This window comes from Dreissena polymorpha, chromosome 11, assembly GCF_020536995.1.
Source record: "Dreissena polymorpha isolate Duluth1 chromosome 11, UMN_Dpol_1.0, whole genome shotgun sequence".
Taxonomy (NCBI): Eukaryota; Metazoa; Mollusca; class Bivalvia; order Myida; family Dreissenidae; genus Dreissena; species Dreissena polymorpha.
In genome coordinates, this window is record NC_068365.1 from 68175465 (window position 1) to 68195410 (window position 19946).

At 34.9% G+C, this 19946-nt stretch overlaps 2 protein-coding genes across 2 annotated transcripts in view; one reads left to right on the top strand and one right to left on the bottom strand.

The window, feature by feature from the left end:
* LOC127849915 (uncharacterized) overlaps window positions 1–19946 on the top strand; it is a 756865-nt gene that overhangs the window by 167955 nt on the left and 568964 nt on the right. The window lies entirely within an intron of this gene.
* LOC127849914 (uncharacterized) lies at window positions 11793–14184 on the bottom strand. Its single transcript, XM_052382663.1, has 4 exons — window positions 14025–14184; window positions 13700–13806; window positions 12897–13004; window positions 11793–11858 (listed from the first exon to the last, which is right to left on the bottom strand). The coding sequence occupies exons 1-4, from the start codon at window positions 14182–14184 to the stop codon at window positions 11793–11795; spliced, it is 441 nt and encodes a 146-aa protein (XP_052238623.1).

A 19946-nucleotide genomic window follows, 5' to 3' on the forward strand; every position in this document is an offset into this window, starting at 1 on the left:
TACTTAAAGCTTTATTTAATATTACACATCTCGACAATAATTTTATGTTAACATGTTAATTTCAAAACACTACGAAAGCTAAGAAGACATGGATTCGTGAAATAAATATGTTTAACACATTGGTGTCGTACAAAACCACACAAAGGACATACGCAAATGCATTTGCATTTATCTTCTATGTGCCGTTGATTATAACAGTTGCAATAACGTTTTTCACGATTGATATTTTTACCAATTTTGGTCTGAATTTTCAAATGGTGGACAGAAGCCCTTAATTTTACTAAGTACACACGTAGATTCTTGGTTCATAACTCTAACTATTATTCATATTCAAGATACAATTTAAACAATTCTATATATGTCTGGAGACAGTACTTCTATTTGTACCACCACACGACTTCTGCTTATGCGTCATGAGAAATTTTCAGGTAATTTTCTATATGTATATTGAATTGATGTTATTATAATTGGCTGATTACTTGGATATTTAAGCTAAGTCACCTGCTGAAGTTCAATCCCATTTATATTACTTATATTTATATTGCAATTCTTGGGAGCTTAATTTAAACTTAATGTAAACACTGCAAAAACAAAAATAATGGTATTTCGGAAGAGGGATGGATTTAAACAAAGGTCTATAAATACAATGTTTCTTGATAGATCTTTGATTAAAAGGGAATGAAAAATACTTATGACATTGAAGTGCTTGATAACTTTAACTATTAGGGAACGGTGTTGACATTTTAAATTAAACATGAAAAATTAAATAATTCTTCAGAAGTATGGGGTTTCACAAAGTCAAATGATATTAAACGCATTCATTGGAAATTTTGCAAACGATTGATTCAGGTTAACATTAATTCATGTTACTATTTATAGTGAATTAGGTAGATATCCATTTTATGAAAATAGGTTTGTAAAAATTCTAAAATATTGGTGTAAAATTTTTAACAATAAATATATCATCATGTAAAAGGTATACAAACAAGCTTTAAACGATTGTAATAAATGTTATGCAAATGGGGTCTCAAATGTCAAGCAAATGTAAAATAATTTTGTATTTGGTATTATTTGATAATCCAAACGTTGTGCAATGTAATGGTTTCATTAGCTAATTTAAAGACTTGTTGACAACTTTAAACAATAATTGTATGGTAATATTTATAATTATTCTGTATAAGATATGTATAAAGTTTTCAAAACCAGTTTGTAATATGAAGAATATTTAGATTTACATCCTTGACGACTGCGCTTATTTTTTTGTAAGATTAAGAGTCTCTGAACACCCGTTGGGAATAGATGCGCTCACAATTACATACCACGAAATGAACGTTATTGTCCATGTTTTATTGATAACCATTTTTATCTATATGTCGCTGTGACATTGAGTTAATAAAAAAATGAGCCGTACATTTCAAACCATCTGTATATTAATTCCACAATGTACTAGATTCATGTGACAAATCCATAATTATTATGTGCGTAAATGTCAAAGAAGCTTTGGTAAAAAAAAATATTATTAATTATACTGTTCAATAAACATGTTCTTACCATCGATTGTATTTATTTGTACTTGTATTTTTAGTGACTATTATTTGTTCGAATGTTATTTTGTTATGTCATATATTGTTGAAAACAAAATTGGTTACACACATTTGAAATGCAAGTTTTTAATGTGTACACAGAATTTAACATGTGATTTGAATATGTACAATATTAAGATATCTTACCTAAAAGTCTTAGGTTTTACTTCTGTGTTTTACGAATGTCAAGTCTTCCATCAATAATTCAAACGGGTAGGTGCAGCAATAACCACATAATTAGATAAGAAAGATAGTGTTTTGTTATATATCACGTGACATTTTAGATGAATACCATTTATTTTCATTTGCTCATGTTATACAGATATAACAAATAAATAAATACAATCTTATTATCTCAAATGGCCATCAGTGTATAGAGAATTAAGCCTTATGATCATATGTAATAAAGGAGTCCTTATTAAGTTATCTATTTTTGTGAAAGAAGCGCTTTTTTAAACAGAAAGTCAATAAAAATGTTGTTCAGAATACCAGCTAAAATGTTATGTTGCGTGGACTTGTTTGTTTATTTGATTTCTTGTATACTTTAAGTGTATAATCCTCATTATGCAGTACCAATAACTGCAATAACACTGAGGTGAAACAGGCCACCCGTATGTTGTTTACATTTCGTGACGTCATTTGACGTTGCAACGTCATTTCAGCCAAATAACAAAATGCGATTGGTCAATAAACGAAAACTAAGCCAATGAAAACGCTTAAAAAGTATATTACACATGTGTAAGATAAACATTTATCACATGCTATACCCTGTTTCCCATGTAATACAACCATTACATATTTTGTTTATTATGCATGTGTAATACAACATTTTTAAGCGTTCTCATTTGCTTAGTTTGCGTTTGTTGACCAATCGCATTTTGTTATTTTGATGAAATGACGTTGCAACGTCAAATGACGTCACGAAATGTAAACAACATTCGGGATTAATCATTATGTTTGCGTAAATATTTATTTAATTTGCTCATTTAAAAGCATGTGATAAATAGATCTGACACTCGTTGTCATATCAAACCATATTTTATTAAACTCGTCCAGGAAATTCGTTAGCCAAAGGCTCGCTTACTAACACAATTCCTGAACTCGTATATATAACACTTTTTTAAATACGTAAACACCACCAGATATGTAATGACCCATAGTGTCTGTACTATATTACCTATGTTTGACATATAATCTAGACTAGTTAAGAAATAATACATATCTATTCTTATTCAGATGTGAAATATACCTGTCTGATAGTTAAATGTGTTGCCATTGTTGATATAAACAAAAATGTGCACTGTTAGTTTCATTAGCAATTAACCCACATGGTATGCGTATTGTAACCCACTCTCCATTTTGGTTTATTTTTCATAAATATTATAACATGATAATCGATAACCCCTCACAATAATTTTGTTTAACAGTGCAATTGTTTCCAAAAACTTTATGGATTATTAAATATGTGATGTATACGTCTTATACCTGTATAATCACTATCCTTTCGCATGGCGTTTTAATATGCAAAATAAAACATGACTGAGACAGACGAGGTGCTGTGTACAAGACGTTATACAGTTCTGTTCTGTTCTATAAAACTGATTAAAACAGTTTTTCTATAGCCACGTGATGATATTTGCTGCTTCAAGTCGTGTACACCATTCACTATACATATTCGTCATGTAAAACTGTGATAAATTGCGCTGAATAAGTTCGAAGAAAATTGAACAAATCAGTTCAATCAGCTCAACAATGTTTTACAACTTTTATAACATTGCAATATCTGTCTTGAAAATAGATAAACCAATATATTTTATACCAATTTGATCAGTGCTCATAACACAATTATTTGATAAAACATTTGTAAATAAATATTTATTTTAAATTACTAGTAACCTTGCACAAAATCAAACTTAACACAATTAAGCGCAAATTTAGCTACGTCATTTCAGTTTTCTCACAATGAGCATGCTAAATAAGAACCAAACGTCTCAGAACTAGCCGTATGTTAGGCATGGAGCTCCGTAAACATGTCTAAACTCCAAATGATTTGAATTAATGATTTGAATGGGTTGACACAAGTTATATTCATGGATGGTTTTGTATTTCATTTATGTCTGTTTCGACGATTTAGAGAACTAAAATGTGATTACGTTTAAAGTACATAAGTATGGATTTGCTATGTAAAACACATGTTCGCGTACAGATAATGCATTTTTTAAGAGACAGATCGCTTGTAACGTAAGGCGCCAAGCAAAAGTGTAATCGTTTTTTAAATGTGTTATTTTTTGCTGAATTAAGCATAATGTTTTTCAAAGTTAAAACAATACGCTAATTTATGAACCGTTTGACGAATGATGATGATATTGTGGGAATGCTGCGTAATGCATTTAAATGACTTGTGCACTCTAGTCACATGAATAATTACAGAATATACCACCAATGATGGTAATGAGGATGCACTTTTGGCGAATTAATTAAAAAAATGTTATTGTATCATTAGTTTTTCAAGTGACAAACAGCAGAAAATTAAACGCTAATAGGGCATAAGATAGATAACTGGAAAAATTATTTATTATATACCTGTCTAATACTTTTTACAAAATACAGGTTGTATCAATCGTTGAAATAAAAAATCCCGTAATACGCTACTCGCTGTTTCCAATTCCGTATTACCATACTAGCCGGACTACTTCGACCCATTTAATGACGTCACATTACGCGCACCGAAAATAGAAATATTTTATATTACGAAATATATTACGTTGTACATCGTGTGACATCATTTTTGTTACGACACACAATGGTTTTATCTAAACTCTGGAATTTATGGACATGTCGGACGTGGTGTTTTTTACCAGTAAACTATTTGTTAAAAACATAGAACGAATTCAAAACGTATTTTGGAGTGTGTGTTCATCATGCATAAATGTATATTTCGATAGAAATACAATAAAATAGTGTGTTTTAAACTAAGTTTCGATAAAGACATGGAAGATAGAAGTGGAACTGGAAGTGCATATCGTTTTGAACAACGTTTTTATTATAAACATCGGATTAAAATTTAAAATTGTCAACTTAATTGTTATAAACATTGGATTAACGATGGCATTAAGGTAAGCGTGTCGGAAACCTGTGTTTTCCCGTTTCGAATGTTTACACGTTAATTTACATAAACTGTATTTATACGCGTCTTAAATAAACTATGGCGTACCGTTTTTGTCATTGTTTTGTCAGTTTTGTTAAAGTAAAAAATACAATTGTTAAATGTTTTCGTTAGTTGTTGTATATAATAAAAGGAATGTTACGCTAGTCAATTGTTCCAAGAGTTTGTATCCCTCTCGTGGCTTGTGCTATTTCGCATCAAACTCGAGGCTCCGCCTCTCGTGTGATTCGTCATCACACAAGCCACTCGAGAGATACAAACTCTTGTAACAATTGACTAGCGTAATATTCCGTATATATCATTCAGTTCTCATACACAAATGATAAAAGTACGGATAAGATTGTAGCAGCAAAGCCGACCAGCTATCTAGGAAAATGAAACGTAGTGTCTAACGATTTTTTTCTCATTAGTTTGTAGTAACATATAGATTTGTTAAGCTTGAGAGCATTCACAAACTGTTTATCCCTGCATTTGATGAACCATTATGTAACTGTAACATGTTGTTCTTAGAGTCAAATTTCAATTTACTTAAGTACTCTTTAATTAATCTTATTGCTTGTTTGCATTGATCAATAAAACAATGCTAGTCCATAAAAAAAGAATTTTGTAAACGGCTTGCAAATGTCTTCACGAAAAAGGTTGGGAATCATATTTATGACGTTTATGATGTCATGTATCATGTACATTCTTATTAGAATGAAATGGTAGATAACAAGTAATTTAAATAGCTTATGCAACTGTGATTGCACAAAAGTACAACGCAAAACTATTAACACAGGAATATAAAAGCTGAAGACCATTAATTTAATGTTATATAATTAAACATACTAACGGCTGCCAAACAAACTAAAAGTCACCATTAACAACCCGATTAAGAATATAATTAAAACATCGTAATGTGGTGTGTTTGCTTTGATATGATATCATATATAATTGTCTGATTAATACGTTACTAAATAGACTAAGTCCTTTGACTTATTTCAAAATGATACTTAAACTGGAACAAAAGTTATAATAATTATAATTGAACAGTAATTTTACATGACCAGGCATACTTATCAGTTGACATCAGTTCAATTATTTATATATAATGTCGTTATTTATTGCGTTCTCAACCAACGATATACTTATTTATCGCGAGATTTTAAAAGAAAACGTACACAAGCGAATGAATGTTTCGATGGTTTAAAGATGAACAATCTTCCAAGAGAAAGATTAGGTCAAAACTTAAAACTGCACTGCAAACAAAATCAATTGTATAGAATTTAGAACAGCGACAACCACTATAAATACTATTACTACAGCCAACATTTTAAATGTTCTATAAAACACAAACAAATTATTTTGTATCACCGACTATTGCGTTACTGTGAATATCCCTAAATTGGACTATAAATAATATGTTATTTAGCAATTTGTAGTGTTCTATTTCTGCTTTCAAACCATGGCGATCCTTGGGGAGAGATTTTTTTATTTAAGGGTCATATCGCTCAGGCGCATAATACATCAGCACTTTTTCATGTGCATTTACATAAAACAGACGACAAATTCACTTAATTTGGATGCATTTCTCTCTAAAGAAATTATTTACACTTTATATTGGTTTTCTGGTAGTAGTATTTGATTTGTTAAATTAAAAAAGCGTTAGTTTTTAACATAAAAAAATTCAATGCAAAATCCGAAATTCCGTTCAATATAGAAATACAAGTATTGTTATCATTCAATTAGATACGCTACAGGTCCAACTCCCCTGCACTGCTGCTCCGGTAGAACAGATATGAGACCTCGTGGAAGCTGCCGTTCGCGTCCATGTCAAAGACGGAAAATGACCGGTCTTTGATATTCTTGCTTATTAGTACAGACCCTGTCAAACCTTGAAACATATAAAACGACGTCATTTATGTATCAATATATGAGCGGCATTATGTGAAAACCTGGCTTATTGCATGCGCGTAAAAAATCGCCCTAGAATAGCATGTGTCATCCGGACAGGCTTATCAGGGACTATACGTTCCACTGTGTATGGAATATTTCGAATAAATGAATTATCCTCTAAACGAAAATCCAGTCCAGACGTTAAGAGTCGTATTTTGATATGTAAGGCACATGCAATCAGCCATGTTTTCACAGAGCGCGGCTAATATTACATATTGTGAATTCAGTGTGTCTAGGCAGTTAATAGATTCCTTTCGAAAAATGTTTTCAACACACATGCAAGCAGAATCTTACAAAACATACATTTGTATGCATTATATATGTTCATATTCTCATGTTCTCATTTGAAATTAAGCACATCATAGATTTAGCACTAAACTTAAAAAAATGACACATTTAAGAAGTGGCAACACATATCATAATACATATTATGATTTCAAGGGAGTGTTCATACGTTTGAGGCAGATATGACAATTAACGTTATTCAACGAGCATTTTGTAAACACAAATACGCATATCAATTACGACAAACGTTAGAATGACATGATTGCAACTGTTCCATCACCATGAAAGCCGATCTGGTTCTGGAAGATCGTCCGCACGAGGTCATCGCCGCTGCTGGTCCTGTTTTGCGTCAGACTCTGGTTCAGTACCTTGGCGTACAGATACACTGCGTCGTACAGGTATACGGCGTACTCGTCGGGCTTAAGTCAAGAATGGGTGATGTTAACTCGTGTTTTCACATCGATTGCCAAACAAACCAAATGGGCCGTGCTATGTAAAAAGGGCTTTAATGCATGTTCGCAAAGTGTCGACCCATTCTAGCCTGTGCAGTCCGCACAGGCTAATCAGGGACGACACTTTTCGCCTTAACTGGATTTAAGCTAAGAAGAGACTTTTTATAAACGAAAAATATCATAAAAACGATAAGTGACGTCACTGATTAGCCTGTGCGGACTGCACAGTCTTAACTGGGACGATACTTTACGCACATGCATTAAACCCCTTTTTCACAGACCATGGTCCATATATGGTTTCTTCATTTTATTCTAGGCATCTAGGCATGCAAGTCAGCAGAAGTTTGTTACTGTGGTCTTAAGAAATGATAGTTTGTGCAAATAATCGACATGTGGATTCTTAAATACTACAACGTGAAGTGAAGAAAAGCTTAATTTTTCATACTGCAAGGTATTAATATAGAGAATAATAGGTTGGTGGCGTGGATGGAGAATGGTTATCTGGCAAGTCGGGGGGAATTTTCGGGTGAGTCGAAGGCGAACCCGATAAGATCCTCCGACGAGCCAGATAACCATTCTCCATCCACGTCACCAACCTATTATTCTATTTATCATGTCACATTTATATATCTAATCTTATATATCTTGTTTTCAAGTATTTTGTGTTTAAATATTTAATATGGGCAACACCACGCGCGAACAAAAACATTGTGACGTCACGTCATGCAAAGCGCTTGACTTTACATTTTGTTAAACAACACATAAATCGAGTTACTCGTTATTAATTCAAACACAAGAAAAAATTATGCTTATTTAATAACAATGTTTAAACAAACAGTACTTTACATGTATTTGGTATATTATTAATAAAAAAAGTATATTGTATTAATAAAAACTATTAAAGGCATGCGCATGCGCGGAGAGCGACTGACGGATATTCGTGGTCACGTGGTCAACTAGCCTAGTATCCTTTGGGTTATTAGGTTACCTGGTTATTAGGCTGATTTAAAGGCATGTGACAGGATAAAATTTAATATTTACTGTTTTATAACGGATTAATATCGGACGTGGATGATATCGGCATAGAGAAGCCGATATTATATTAAGTCACGTACATTTGGAACTATTTTTTAGGAAAGTTGTCAAAAAATAAATAAATAAACAAACAATCGATCGGGTCAGTGTTTAAAAAATATTTGATGAATGACGGTTATCAGAACTTCATGGTTTCAACAGTTCTGACGAGAAATAAGCAATTAACATACGAAAATAGTATACATGAAAAAATTTGAAACCGTCATTGTGATAAAACAAAATCACGTAATTACACTGTTTAGTTCAACAATCGCCATCTTAACAGTATATTGCAAGAAAGATAACTAGCACGTTTAAATGAGAAAATCTTACTTTAAAAACCACCATTCAAAATGATCGATAAGAGATGAAGGTGTCGATCATTTTGAGCTAGTATATTGCATATGTTGGCAATCGAGTAAGCATTAAAAAAGATCAATAAACACTAGAGTAGCATCATAAACGCAAATGTGGGTGTTGCTAAAATAGTGCCATCGAATTGTATCTGATATTACAGAACGAGGATGGAGTTAGTTTGTGTTATCGGTAAGTGTTCTCATAACAACGACTTTTATCACAAAATTACACAAATGCTTCGTTAACAAGACAGATGCATAATATAAAAAATAATGTCAAAGTTTTAAAACTTGAAATCACATCGTATATAATCACGTCATTAACGAAATATTTTAAAAACGAGGCCAACATAGAAAGACGTTGGTACTTTACACGGTCCTACTAAATGCTGCTAAGACGCACAAAGACGCACAAAGACACACAAAAACACACAAAGACACACAAGACGCACACAGACTTTACATTCCACTATATCAAAATTAGTATAAAATGTGTCTCGTGCATGTAAACAATGGATATTGTTTAATTAAACAACATATATTAACATTCTTATTTACCTTAACTGTTAATCATTTGTCAAATAAAAATAACAAGTCAATGATATCAACTTATATTCATATATTAATGCACATTTATTCATCATTTTATTAGGTTAATTATTCTTAATGGATTTAATAAGAAAAAAGAAAACATAGTTTGATAGTTGTGTTTCTTGCCTAATTAACAACTATAATTATTAAAAAAATATTGTAGTAAAAATTCAATAAAACCGTTCAGTCTTATTCTTATTGGATAAGGCTCTGAACGAGAACTTAAGGATATAATACGATCATTAATTAAGTTTCAGTCAGTCAATACATATCAATTTGTGATTTATACATATCTTTTACAAAATTGAAATGAATATCAGCTTACACAGAAGCTTGTTTCCAAACGAAACTGTAGTTGCCTATACAAATAATTAATATAACATAAAACTAACGTTCTTAGTAGTTTACACGTGTCGAATGAAAATAAAAAAGCTCATAGTACTTCATGGCGATTGCCAGATATTGACATACGAATGTTTTGGTGATTTAACATTTAATAAATTCATAACTAACCACTCTCAATGGCCTGGGCATGTCTGTCTTGCTGTAGAGGTTGTTATACGAGTAGAGGGCGTTGCCGTACCAAATGTGCTACGGGATCGTCTGACTCAGTGTGAACTGCGGAAAAATAGTGTGTGTCACGAAACTTATATCCCATAATAATTAAAGCAAAGTTATAGTCGTGGATTTTAAAAATCTTTTTTTTTTGGCCGTTTGTATTATCAACAAGATATGTCAGAAAATATTTTGTCTCTTTAAAAAGACAATAGGTGTTTAAATAATTAATTATATTATTTTTGCCCTACATATATACAATTAAGGTCAAACTGGCTCGTTGCATTGCTTTTCGATGATCCGAATTTTGCTCGATAGCTATTAGCGAGACTTCCGGGATGCCAGATTGTTTCGGATACCATGACTCATGATTTATTTAAGATTAAGTCCATAGTTATTGGATTATCAGTATAAGTTAAACGACTAAGCATGATTAGAAAATACTAGTGCGTGTTAACGAAAATCATAATAATAGAAGTACATACAGAAGTACATGACATACTCATCATTTGAATGGAAACATATGTATTTGTAATAGGTACATTAAATAATTCAAAGAAAATATTTCGACGAATACAAAATTGCGACGACGATTGCACAATAATACATACAATAATTTATGCGTTTGTAGAAACACAGCCGCGCTCTACTCCTTGTAATTATTGAATGATCTGCACGATGAGCATTTTTGAGTTTTTGCGTGTTTGATTGACATCAGAGGTTGTTAGCGTGTGACTACGATATTAGGTAGTAAAAAAGCATCATTTTAAATAAACAATGATCAAATTATAACGAAAATCAACTTCTCTGAAAAAAGTAACTTCACTATCAAATATATATATATATATATATATATATATATATATATATATATATATATATATATATATATATATATATATATATATATATAACTAGGTATTCAACGCAAAATGACCGAAAACAGGGTGCATCGCTTTGAACAGCCATACATTCATCAATTGTGCAGTGATTTCCATGAACTCGGTATTATTCAACGCAGAAATGAATTTCCATTTTGAAATTTACATATCTGGTAATATTTGTACAAATGCTGGGTCAAATTAAAAAAACAACAACACAAAACATCATCATCATCATCATCATCATCATCATCAACAGCATTATCATTGTCGTCATCATCATCATCATCATGGCCGCTATGGCCGTTGTGGGTTAATGAGAATCGATGACACAGAGATCCTGGAGGGGTACTTTCACGTCGTGCATCAAGCTTTTCTTCTGACGGCCTCGATGGCAACCTGCCTCTAGCGAGCCCTGAAGCGTAATCTTGCTCACAGAATCATGTTTGGTGACCTGTCAAAGCCATGCCAGCTTTCGTCGGTTGATGATCTTGTCTTGACTAGCCATTCTGCAATGCCGAATCCTTCCAGAACCGTAATAGGCCATCATACCACCCGCGGTCGAACGCTTTCTGTGTTACATTGAGCTCCGTCCAGCTCTAAATCCAGTCTGCTCTTCCGCAAGAACTTCCTCGGCCTTATTTTCCAGTCTGTTGAGGATGAAGCGAAACATGACTTTCCTGGTATGGCTGATAAGACTTATCGTACGGTACTTCTCGCACAGCTTGAGTTTTCCCTTTTTCGGTACGGGGATGAACAGAGACTGGGTCCCTTTCCTTTGGCAACTTATTCTTTTCCCAGATATTGGAGCATAGTGCCCTCATTACTGCAGCAGTTGCCTCGCCTCCGTCCGTAACCAGCCCGGAGGGAACGTTGTCTTGTCCCGAAGATTTGTCAGCCGTCATATTTGGCACTTACTCCCCCACCTCTGGCTTTAGTATGGGCAGACTTTCGTTGTCGGCTTCTGGTCTGGTATCGTTCTGAACGAGACCAAGGTCTGGTTAAAGAGTGTAATTATATACAGTTCCCTGCTCTTTTCGGTCCACCTGTTTAGGACTGAGGCCCTATCGGTCAGAAGGTAAGCATCAACATCTGCTACAAGACTTGTATTTGGCTTACTGGTCTTAGTAAGGGTCTTGATGGTGATGAAGGCTTTCTTATATTTTATTCGGTCAACTCTTTGTTAATGCGTATACACTCCACTCCTTGGTATCTTTCATCTTCCTCCTCACCTCCATTTTACTTTCTGGTAGTTCTTTGGCGGATGACATCATTGACATGACTTAATTGATGTTGTTATTGACGGTGTCAATGACATGGTCTAAAATTGTCTCTGACCATACCTTGCAGCCGTCTGGGCAAAACCTGGCGTTCCAGTCGCCTTGGACGAAGATGATGCTGCCTTCGGAAATTACGCTATAAAGCGCTCGTACATTTCCTAAAACTGTTTTATCTCTTCGATGTCTCACTGAGTTACGGATGGATATGAGACTGCTTAAGATTGGGGTGCAACAGATGTCGCTGATGACTACTTTCTGCCCAACGATGAAAGCAACCACGTGCCGATGTTTGGGATCCTCTCGCCTGAACCATATCTTGTGCCATTTGTCCGTTGTTGTTTATTGAACGCAAAGCAATCTCACCAAGGCTATTCCGAAGATGTCCAAACGGTAGCGCTTCGGCTCGTGCCTCAGTTAGTACGCATGTATTGTTTTTACGTTACATGTTCATATTGTTGTTCCTTTTTGTTGCCATCTGTTATATACATATCGATATATGTACATGTCTCTGCCATCAACATAAAATCATCAAATGTAAGATTAACCAGTTCTGGTTATTTGGCTTTATAATAATATTGATGCCACATGTATCTTAATATTCTATAAAGGGGAAAAGTCAAGAAACTAAGCATACATCATCAATAATAAAAATATGTTATAAACAGTACACAATATCCAAGTGAAATTACACATATTACATTTAAATTTATATGTTTATTTTATTTTCAAAACAATTACCAGCAGCATATTTTCAACAGCCTGTCTGGCAAACGCGTCATTTTCGTCCCCCCGCCTCCACAATCTGTCTTTCCCGAAGTTTGTTTCCAATATATGCTGTGTCGCTATCTGCAATTGGCCACAGTGTATAGTTACTAGAAAATACACACCATAAAGTCTAGAAGACAAAGGACATACTTTCTATAGATCTGGCATGTATTAAACCTATTTATTTTTACTTCTGACTACTTTCAGATATACAATACAAAAAAACTTATGCTTCAAATGATACTTATATTGATATTAACGGAATAATGGTGGTGAAGTGTTGTAATATAACGGTGTGCCTTTTTCTTAATTTTCTTTGTTTACGGGTTCTCATATTAGCTTAAATGGTGATGTTTTTTCCCACTCAAATGAATGGGATACTGTTTCAGTTTTTTTTAATTTAATTTTCCTTGAAACACATATTTCTTTTCGTTTTTTTTCACACTTTAAATATGGCGTCATTGCGCTTAATAAGCAAACACGTTAACATAGCAGTTTCCAACACGCCATTTTTAAACCGTCACCTATTAAAAATCATCGACTTCTAAAAGATCGTAAAATTCAGTCTTTTATTGAAGTGTATTATTAACCGGTTGTCACTACAATAAGGTATTCTGTCAATCATTGATATGCATATGGGCAAGTTACTCTATTATTAACAATCGTCATCAATAAACGCACAGTTTTATGGCCAGGCGAAGCATATCGGAAAGGAACCGTCCAGCACAAACTGACGTTAGATCAAGACATGGATATAACATTTTATTTTGACATACCCTTCCGTATGTGTAAAGGAACTGATACTCCCCATTCGTCATGTTGAGTTTATTCGCTTGCAGCATCACATTCCGCAGATTGAACTGGTCAATAACGAGAAGGACAACTGAAACAAAGCGGACCCATATATTACAATGTCTTATTGACTGACGCTTTCTGCTACTAAATTTATTTAAGAGCGTATTTAGTTTTTAACGACTTGAACAGATTGCAAACTACATGTAACCGGGCAAAGGAACTTTAGAATCGCCAACTCCAAAGCGATTCACACATTTGACAATAGTGCTATTCATCACTTATATCAATATCCAAAAACTTCATTACTTCTTCTCTCGTGCTTTACGCTGTTCAATGTTGCGTCAATGTCGGTGTACTCATTATCGTCATCGTACTCCATCGCCTTGTGAAGCTTATGAACCTGTGTAACACGGAAGCCGATTGCGTTGAAGGAGCTCAGTGTGGACTTCAAGATGCAATGCGTCATATTCCTTAGTTTTATCCCGAACGATGATATAGTTCTTCAGCCTGTATCTTTCAAGAATCTGGTCGTGAGTCCACCTTTTCAGTAAGAAAAAACAAATTCTGCATGAAAACGTTCTGGCAATTTATTGAAAATTGTTGTTTCTAATTTTTTTTTATAAAATGAAATAATCAAGCGGGTCATTATTTAACAAATACAAGAAATTTTGAAATAGAATGAAAAATTTATTCCATAGCATTCCTCAGAAAATTGAAATCTGACGTGTTGATCAGTATACGTCATCTACACGGACAATCTCGGATGTTGCCATTTTCTCGGACAAACCGAGGATAAGCTGATGCAGACGAGATGCATGTTTTTTACTGCAAAAAGCTCAGATAAAAAGTCACCATGATTGCTAAAGGGAAGTATAGAAATGGAAATTGAGAAGTAGCTAAAAAAATTGTATATACACCGGTAAAAAGAATGAAAGTGACAACTGTCTTTGTTAGACTATATCTAATTGCCGTAATACCAGACCTGAGTCAATACGCTAAGCTTTATGGCGAACTGAAGAAAGAAAATACCAAGTGCTTCTTAAATTGTTATTTTAAATTTGGCTGTCAGATAAAACAGGAGATCCTGACACACAGGGAATCAACTCGAAGAAGTCAAACTAAAGGAAGCCTCTGAGAATTTAGTTGGCAATGATATTGCATTAAGAGACATCAAACACTCTATGATGTAAGGCTTCCGGGTCGCACAAAATATGATCATCCGTTAGATCAGCGATCCGATACTTGTGGTATTTTTGAGGAACGAATTTTCTGTCGTTAAAGGCACAAATGAGTTGAAGAACATTGCGCAGCAGTTGGTCGACCGATGTACAGCTGGTGCCTTGGGCGGCAAGCACATGTTCATGCCGTGTACATGACATAGTGGCTCCTTGTACTACAACTACACGGGTTACCCTTTAATAATTCACATGGATTTTGTCAACGCCGACGACAAGTTCACTTGTGCGGAAGTAGTCCGAAAGTGATCAGCCGGTGGTGTTCAGTGTTCAACAACAGTTTTCTTAAGGATATCATAAATGTAGGACCTACCTTATCCTTACCCTTTACCGATTGACGACCAGCCAATGTTGTTCACATTCCATGAAAAACATTCCGATAGAGTCTTAAACAACATACTTTTCAGAAGCAATAGATCAATGGTTCAATAAGAACGCGTTCTGGATTTTAATCCCTTCGACGTCTACACATGGCAATGCTGCAGTCTCCGGAGACAATTACGTGCTTGTGATTGACATGTTGATTTCGTGTTGCTGCCGTGTTTGTCCGTGTGGGTGCCGTGTAATCACCGCATTGATTGTCTTTGGAAGACCGTTCATGCCCGAAAACCGATAAAAGGTCCACGGATCACCTCCTATCTTGATTCTGGGCATCAAGGACGATCCGGGACTGGCTTATCCACCCTGCCATATAGGGCAAGGGCTTTACTTGTCGTGCGGTTTCGAGTAAGAATGCGCATTCAAAACAATACACAAAATACACATTAAACAGCAAATCAACGACATCTCAGACTAAAACGCACATCTACAAGTTCATAAGCTAAAAAACGAGATAGAAAAGCACATTATCTGACATTAACGTGCTATTGAAAATGTTAACTACCTTATCATTGTTTTTATATATTTAAGATCTACTGCGCATGCGTCGCGCTAACTAACAGCTGATTTTTCTTCGCTCTTTTAATTGAAAAACAAACAAACATGTTTTTGTCATTCAGGGATTATTCCTTGTGCTCATATCAGTTAGTAACACATTTGTAGGTTGTTCCTTGGTCTATGGTTTTTACATAGTCGTATTTGTGCGTATTTTCCCTTCTTTTGGTGTTTACACACAGGTAAAATTGTGACCTTGACCCTCAACACCAGCCATTTTTGTGTGTTTACATTTCCCTGGACAGGCTGTTTTCAGGTATGTTGTTACAAGTTTTATGAGTAAACACTCAAATAGCTAACGTTCAGCCAGAACAGTCTCCTGCGCTTGTGTTTTGAAAAGTTGAAAAGCATGCGCCGCTGCGGCCCTACCCCAACTGTCAAACCATCACGTAACATGTAATTATTTTACTTATGTATTTACTTATGTATTTTACTTCCATGTCCATGTCTCCCGATGTTGAAAACAACCCCAGTCTCCAGTATCCATGTGGTTCCTGTAGTATTGAAGTAAGAGACAATGATTCAGCCATTGAATGCGACTCCTGTACAAATTAGTTTCACATCAGCTGCCATGACATCAGTCAGACTTCATATGATGATCTTGTTGCATGAGGCTCGTTTTCCTGGGTTTGCTCGATTTGTGATGCGGTGAATTTTTCTACCAACTCATCTTTGTCTGTGAATTCCCTGGAATTGCAATATAGCTCTTCCACTTTGAGTGTCTTCGCACTGACTTACCCGGCTGAAGACGACAAAGTACCAGGACGCCAGCCAAAAAAAATCGTCAAACTTTATACGATAAACAGTATCCAAAATAAGAAGTTATTATAGTAGATTGTCAATTCATAGTGAATAACAAGAGATGTGTTTGTCAGAAACACAATGCCCCATATTGCGCCGCTTTGAAGACATATATTTGACCTTTGACCTTGAAGGATGACCTTGACCTTTCACCACTCAAAATGTGCAGCTCTATGAGATACACATGCATGCCAAATATCAAGTTGCTATTTTCAATATTTCAAAAGTTATGACCAAGGTAAAGGTTTTTGGACACACTCAATGAATGAATGAATGCCTGAATGAATGACAGACAGACAGACAGGTCAAAAACAATATACCCCCGATCATTTGATCCGGGGGCATAAAAGCCTGAATTTATATCCCTACTAGATAACCACCGACGAGATTTTGTTGTAGGTACAGAGTCATGGTTACATAACAATCATAAAGATAGTGAATTTTTCCATAATGTTTAGGTTATTCTTCTTTTAGACAAGACAGATCAGGCAAAGGTGGCGGAGTATTTATCTTCGTTAAAAGTTCCATAATTGCCACCGAGCAAAACATCTCAAAACAGATTGCGAGACCATATGGGTAAAATTGATTTTTGAATCATGTTAACCTTTATATATTGCTGCTTATTACAGACCTAAATAAGCAGAAATCAACAGCGCCTTGGAATTAAGAAAATCTTTAGATCTTGCAAGTTAATTCAAAGGAAATCTATGGATCCTAGGTTACTTCAACTACTTAAAATTCTCATGGAGTACAGATCATGTTCCATCTATTAAACCCAATTGTTATTTTATTAACCTTTATGATGATTTCATTGACTTACTTTCAGATTTTGGAGTGACTCAAATAGTTACTGATAGTACAAGAGGCGACAACATTCTTGATCTTATTTCTCACTACAAATCACACACTAATAAATGATATTTCTTGTCTTCCAGATATCTCAGACCATCAAATTGTTTCCTTGACAGCCAGTGTTTAACCAAAACAAACGCGTCAAAAATCTAGAACTTTACATTTATGTAAGAAAGCAGAGTAGGATGGTTTCAAAGAGTACATTGGGTATGTGTCTAATGATATTTTGTCTAATAATTCAACAGCACCAGTGGAAGTCATTAGGGAGAAATTGTGTAATGCTATATCTACAGGAATTTCAGACTACGTTCCCACAAAAAGAATAGGTCCAAAAGTCTTCCTACCGTTGATAACACAGCCCATCAAACGCTTATTGGTGAAGAGGGACAAACTCTACATCAAAATGAAGAAAGAGAGAAACAACAAAATTAAATTAACATTTTTTAATCTAAAACACAAGATCAATAAGACCATCAAATTGTCATATAATAATTACATTATATATATATTGAGGTATAAAAGACAAAAATGGAGAAACAGATGAATCCAGCTCAAAATTTAACATAAAAAATCTTTTCATATCAAGCAAGAGCGCCAAACAAAATGCATGCGGTATTTCGACATTATATGATACAATGTCAGGTACAACACAATCCGCAAATAAAGACAAAGCCAATATCCTGAACCAGCAATTTCAGTCAGTTTGTAGCATATGTCCCCTCTAACTCTATCTCAATCTTGATTTCCAGCCCTGGAAAATTCTAATGATCATTCTTTTTCAAGTAGCAGATACCCTATCTTGCCAGAAATTACTATCCCGTTCAACGGCGTTCTGAAGCTCCTTTCCAACCTGAAACCCCACAAATCTGCAAGTCCAGACAACATCAGGCCACTAGTCCTTCAAAATCTTCGTCATCAAATCTCAGCTATACTATCGATTCTCTTTTAGAAATCTCTTGACACAGGTATTTTACCAAAGATTTGTGCCACTGCAAATGTCTTCCAACCTCACAGCAAATTTTAACAAACATATCATTTTGTATGACTTTCAGCATGGTTTCAGGAAATGTCAATCCTGCGAAACTCGACTTATTCAACTTGTCGACTAACTGGCTTGCAATCTCGTAAATGGTCATCACCCAGATCTTATACTTCTAGACTTCAGCGAAGCTTTTGATAAAGTCAGCCACCTTAAATTACTTTTTAAATTACAGCAACATGGAGATAATAAACCTACAGTTTCCTGGATCAAGTCTTTTCTCATAGGTAGATCGCAAACAGTTGTACTGGAAGGAGAACGCTCATCAGAAGTCTCTGTAACATCGGGCGTGCCACAAGGCTCAGTACTTGGTCCCTTATTCTATGTTTGATACATAAATGGCCTTCCTGACTCTATCTCTTCTCAAATTCGTTTGTTTGCAGATGACAGCGCTGTATACTTGGCTATTAACAACTTGCAAGACTGCGCCTGTCTTTAAAATGATTTAGACGAATTAGTTCATTGGAAAAACCTGTGGGACACGGAGTTCAACCCTAGTAAATGTGTCGTCCTTATTATTTCTAAGAAAAAAAAACATAAATTCATCTTCAATTACATGCTACATGGACAAATCCCTGAAGTCGTAGACAGTGGTAAATATTTAGGTGTTTCTATTTCAGATAATTTTTCTTGGAACAAACATATTACTAACATTAGAACAAATGCTAATAAATATCTTGGTTTCATCAACAGGAATATACAAACTAAAAATGAAAACATCAGAGAAGTAGCCTATAAGACCTTAGTTAGACCCCAGGTAGAATATGCGTCCTCTGTCTGGAGCCCAGATACTAAATATAATACCGACAACGTAGAAAAAGTACAGCGTAGAGCAGTCCGCTGGGTGAAAAACAACTACTCATCCTACAGCAGTGTCACCGGTATGCAGACTGAGCTTGGCTGGCAGACTTTAACGGACCGACGTGATCTATCCCGAATGACCACGTTTTACAAGATTGTGTATGGCCTGGTAACCATCTCGCCGCCATCTTGAGAGGCCTATGAGGATGACTCGTCATATGCACCCACTCTCATTCAGACAAGTCCATACATCAGCCAACTACATTAAATATTCCTTCTTGCCTTACACCGTAGTTCTTTGTAACAGCCTACCTTCCTAGGTTGTACAGCAGTCAGACCTAGAGGGGTTTGAGCGTTGCCTTAGCCCCACTCTACTCACTTGTCGTCCCTGAATGCACAAAACAGTGTTTTTAACAACTTTTAACCTATAAATATGTTTCCTCTTGTTTAACACTATCACACTTTTTTCACCTCACTTTTATGCTTTGAAGTCTCCCTTTCAATGCTTTTAAACCCCTTCTAATCTTTCACTGACACGCTCACCTCTCAGTAATACCCGCGAGGGGA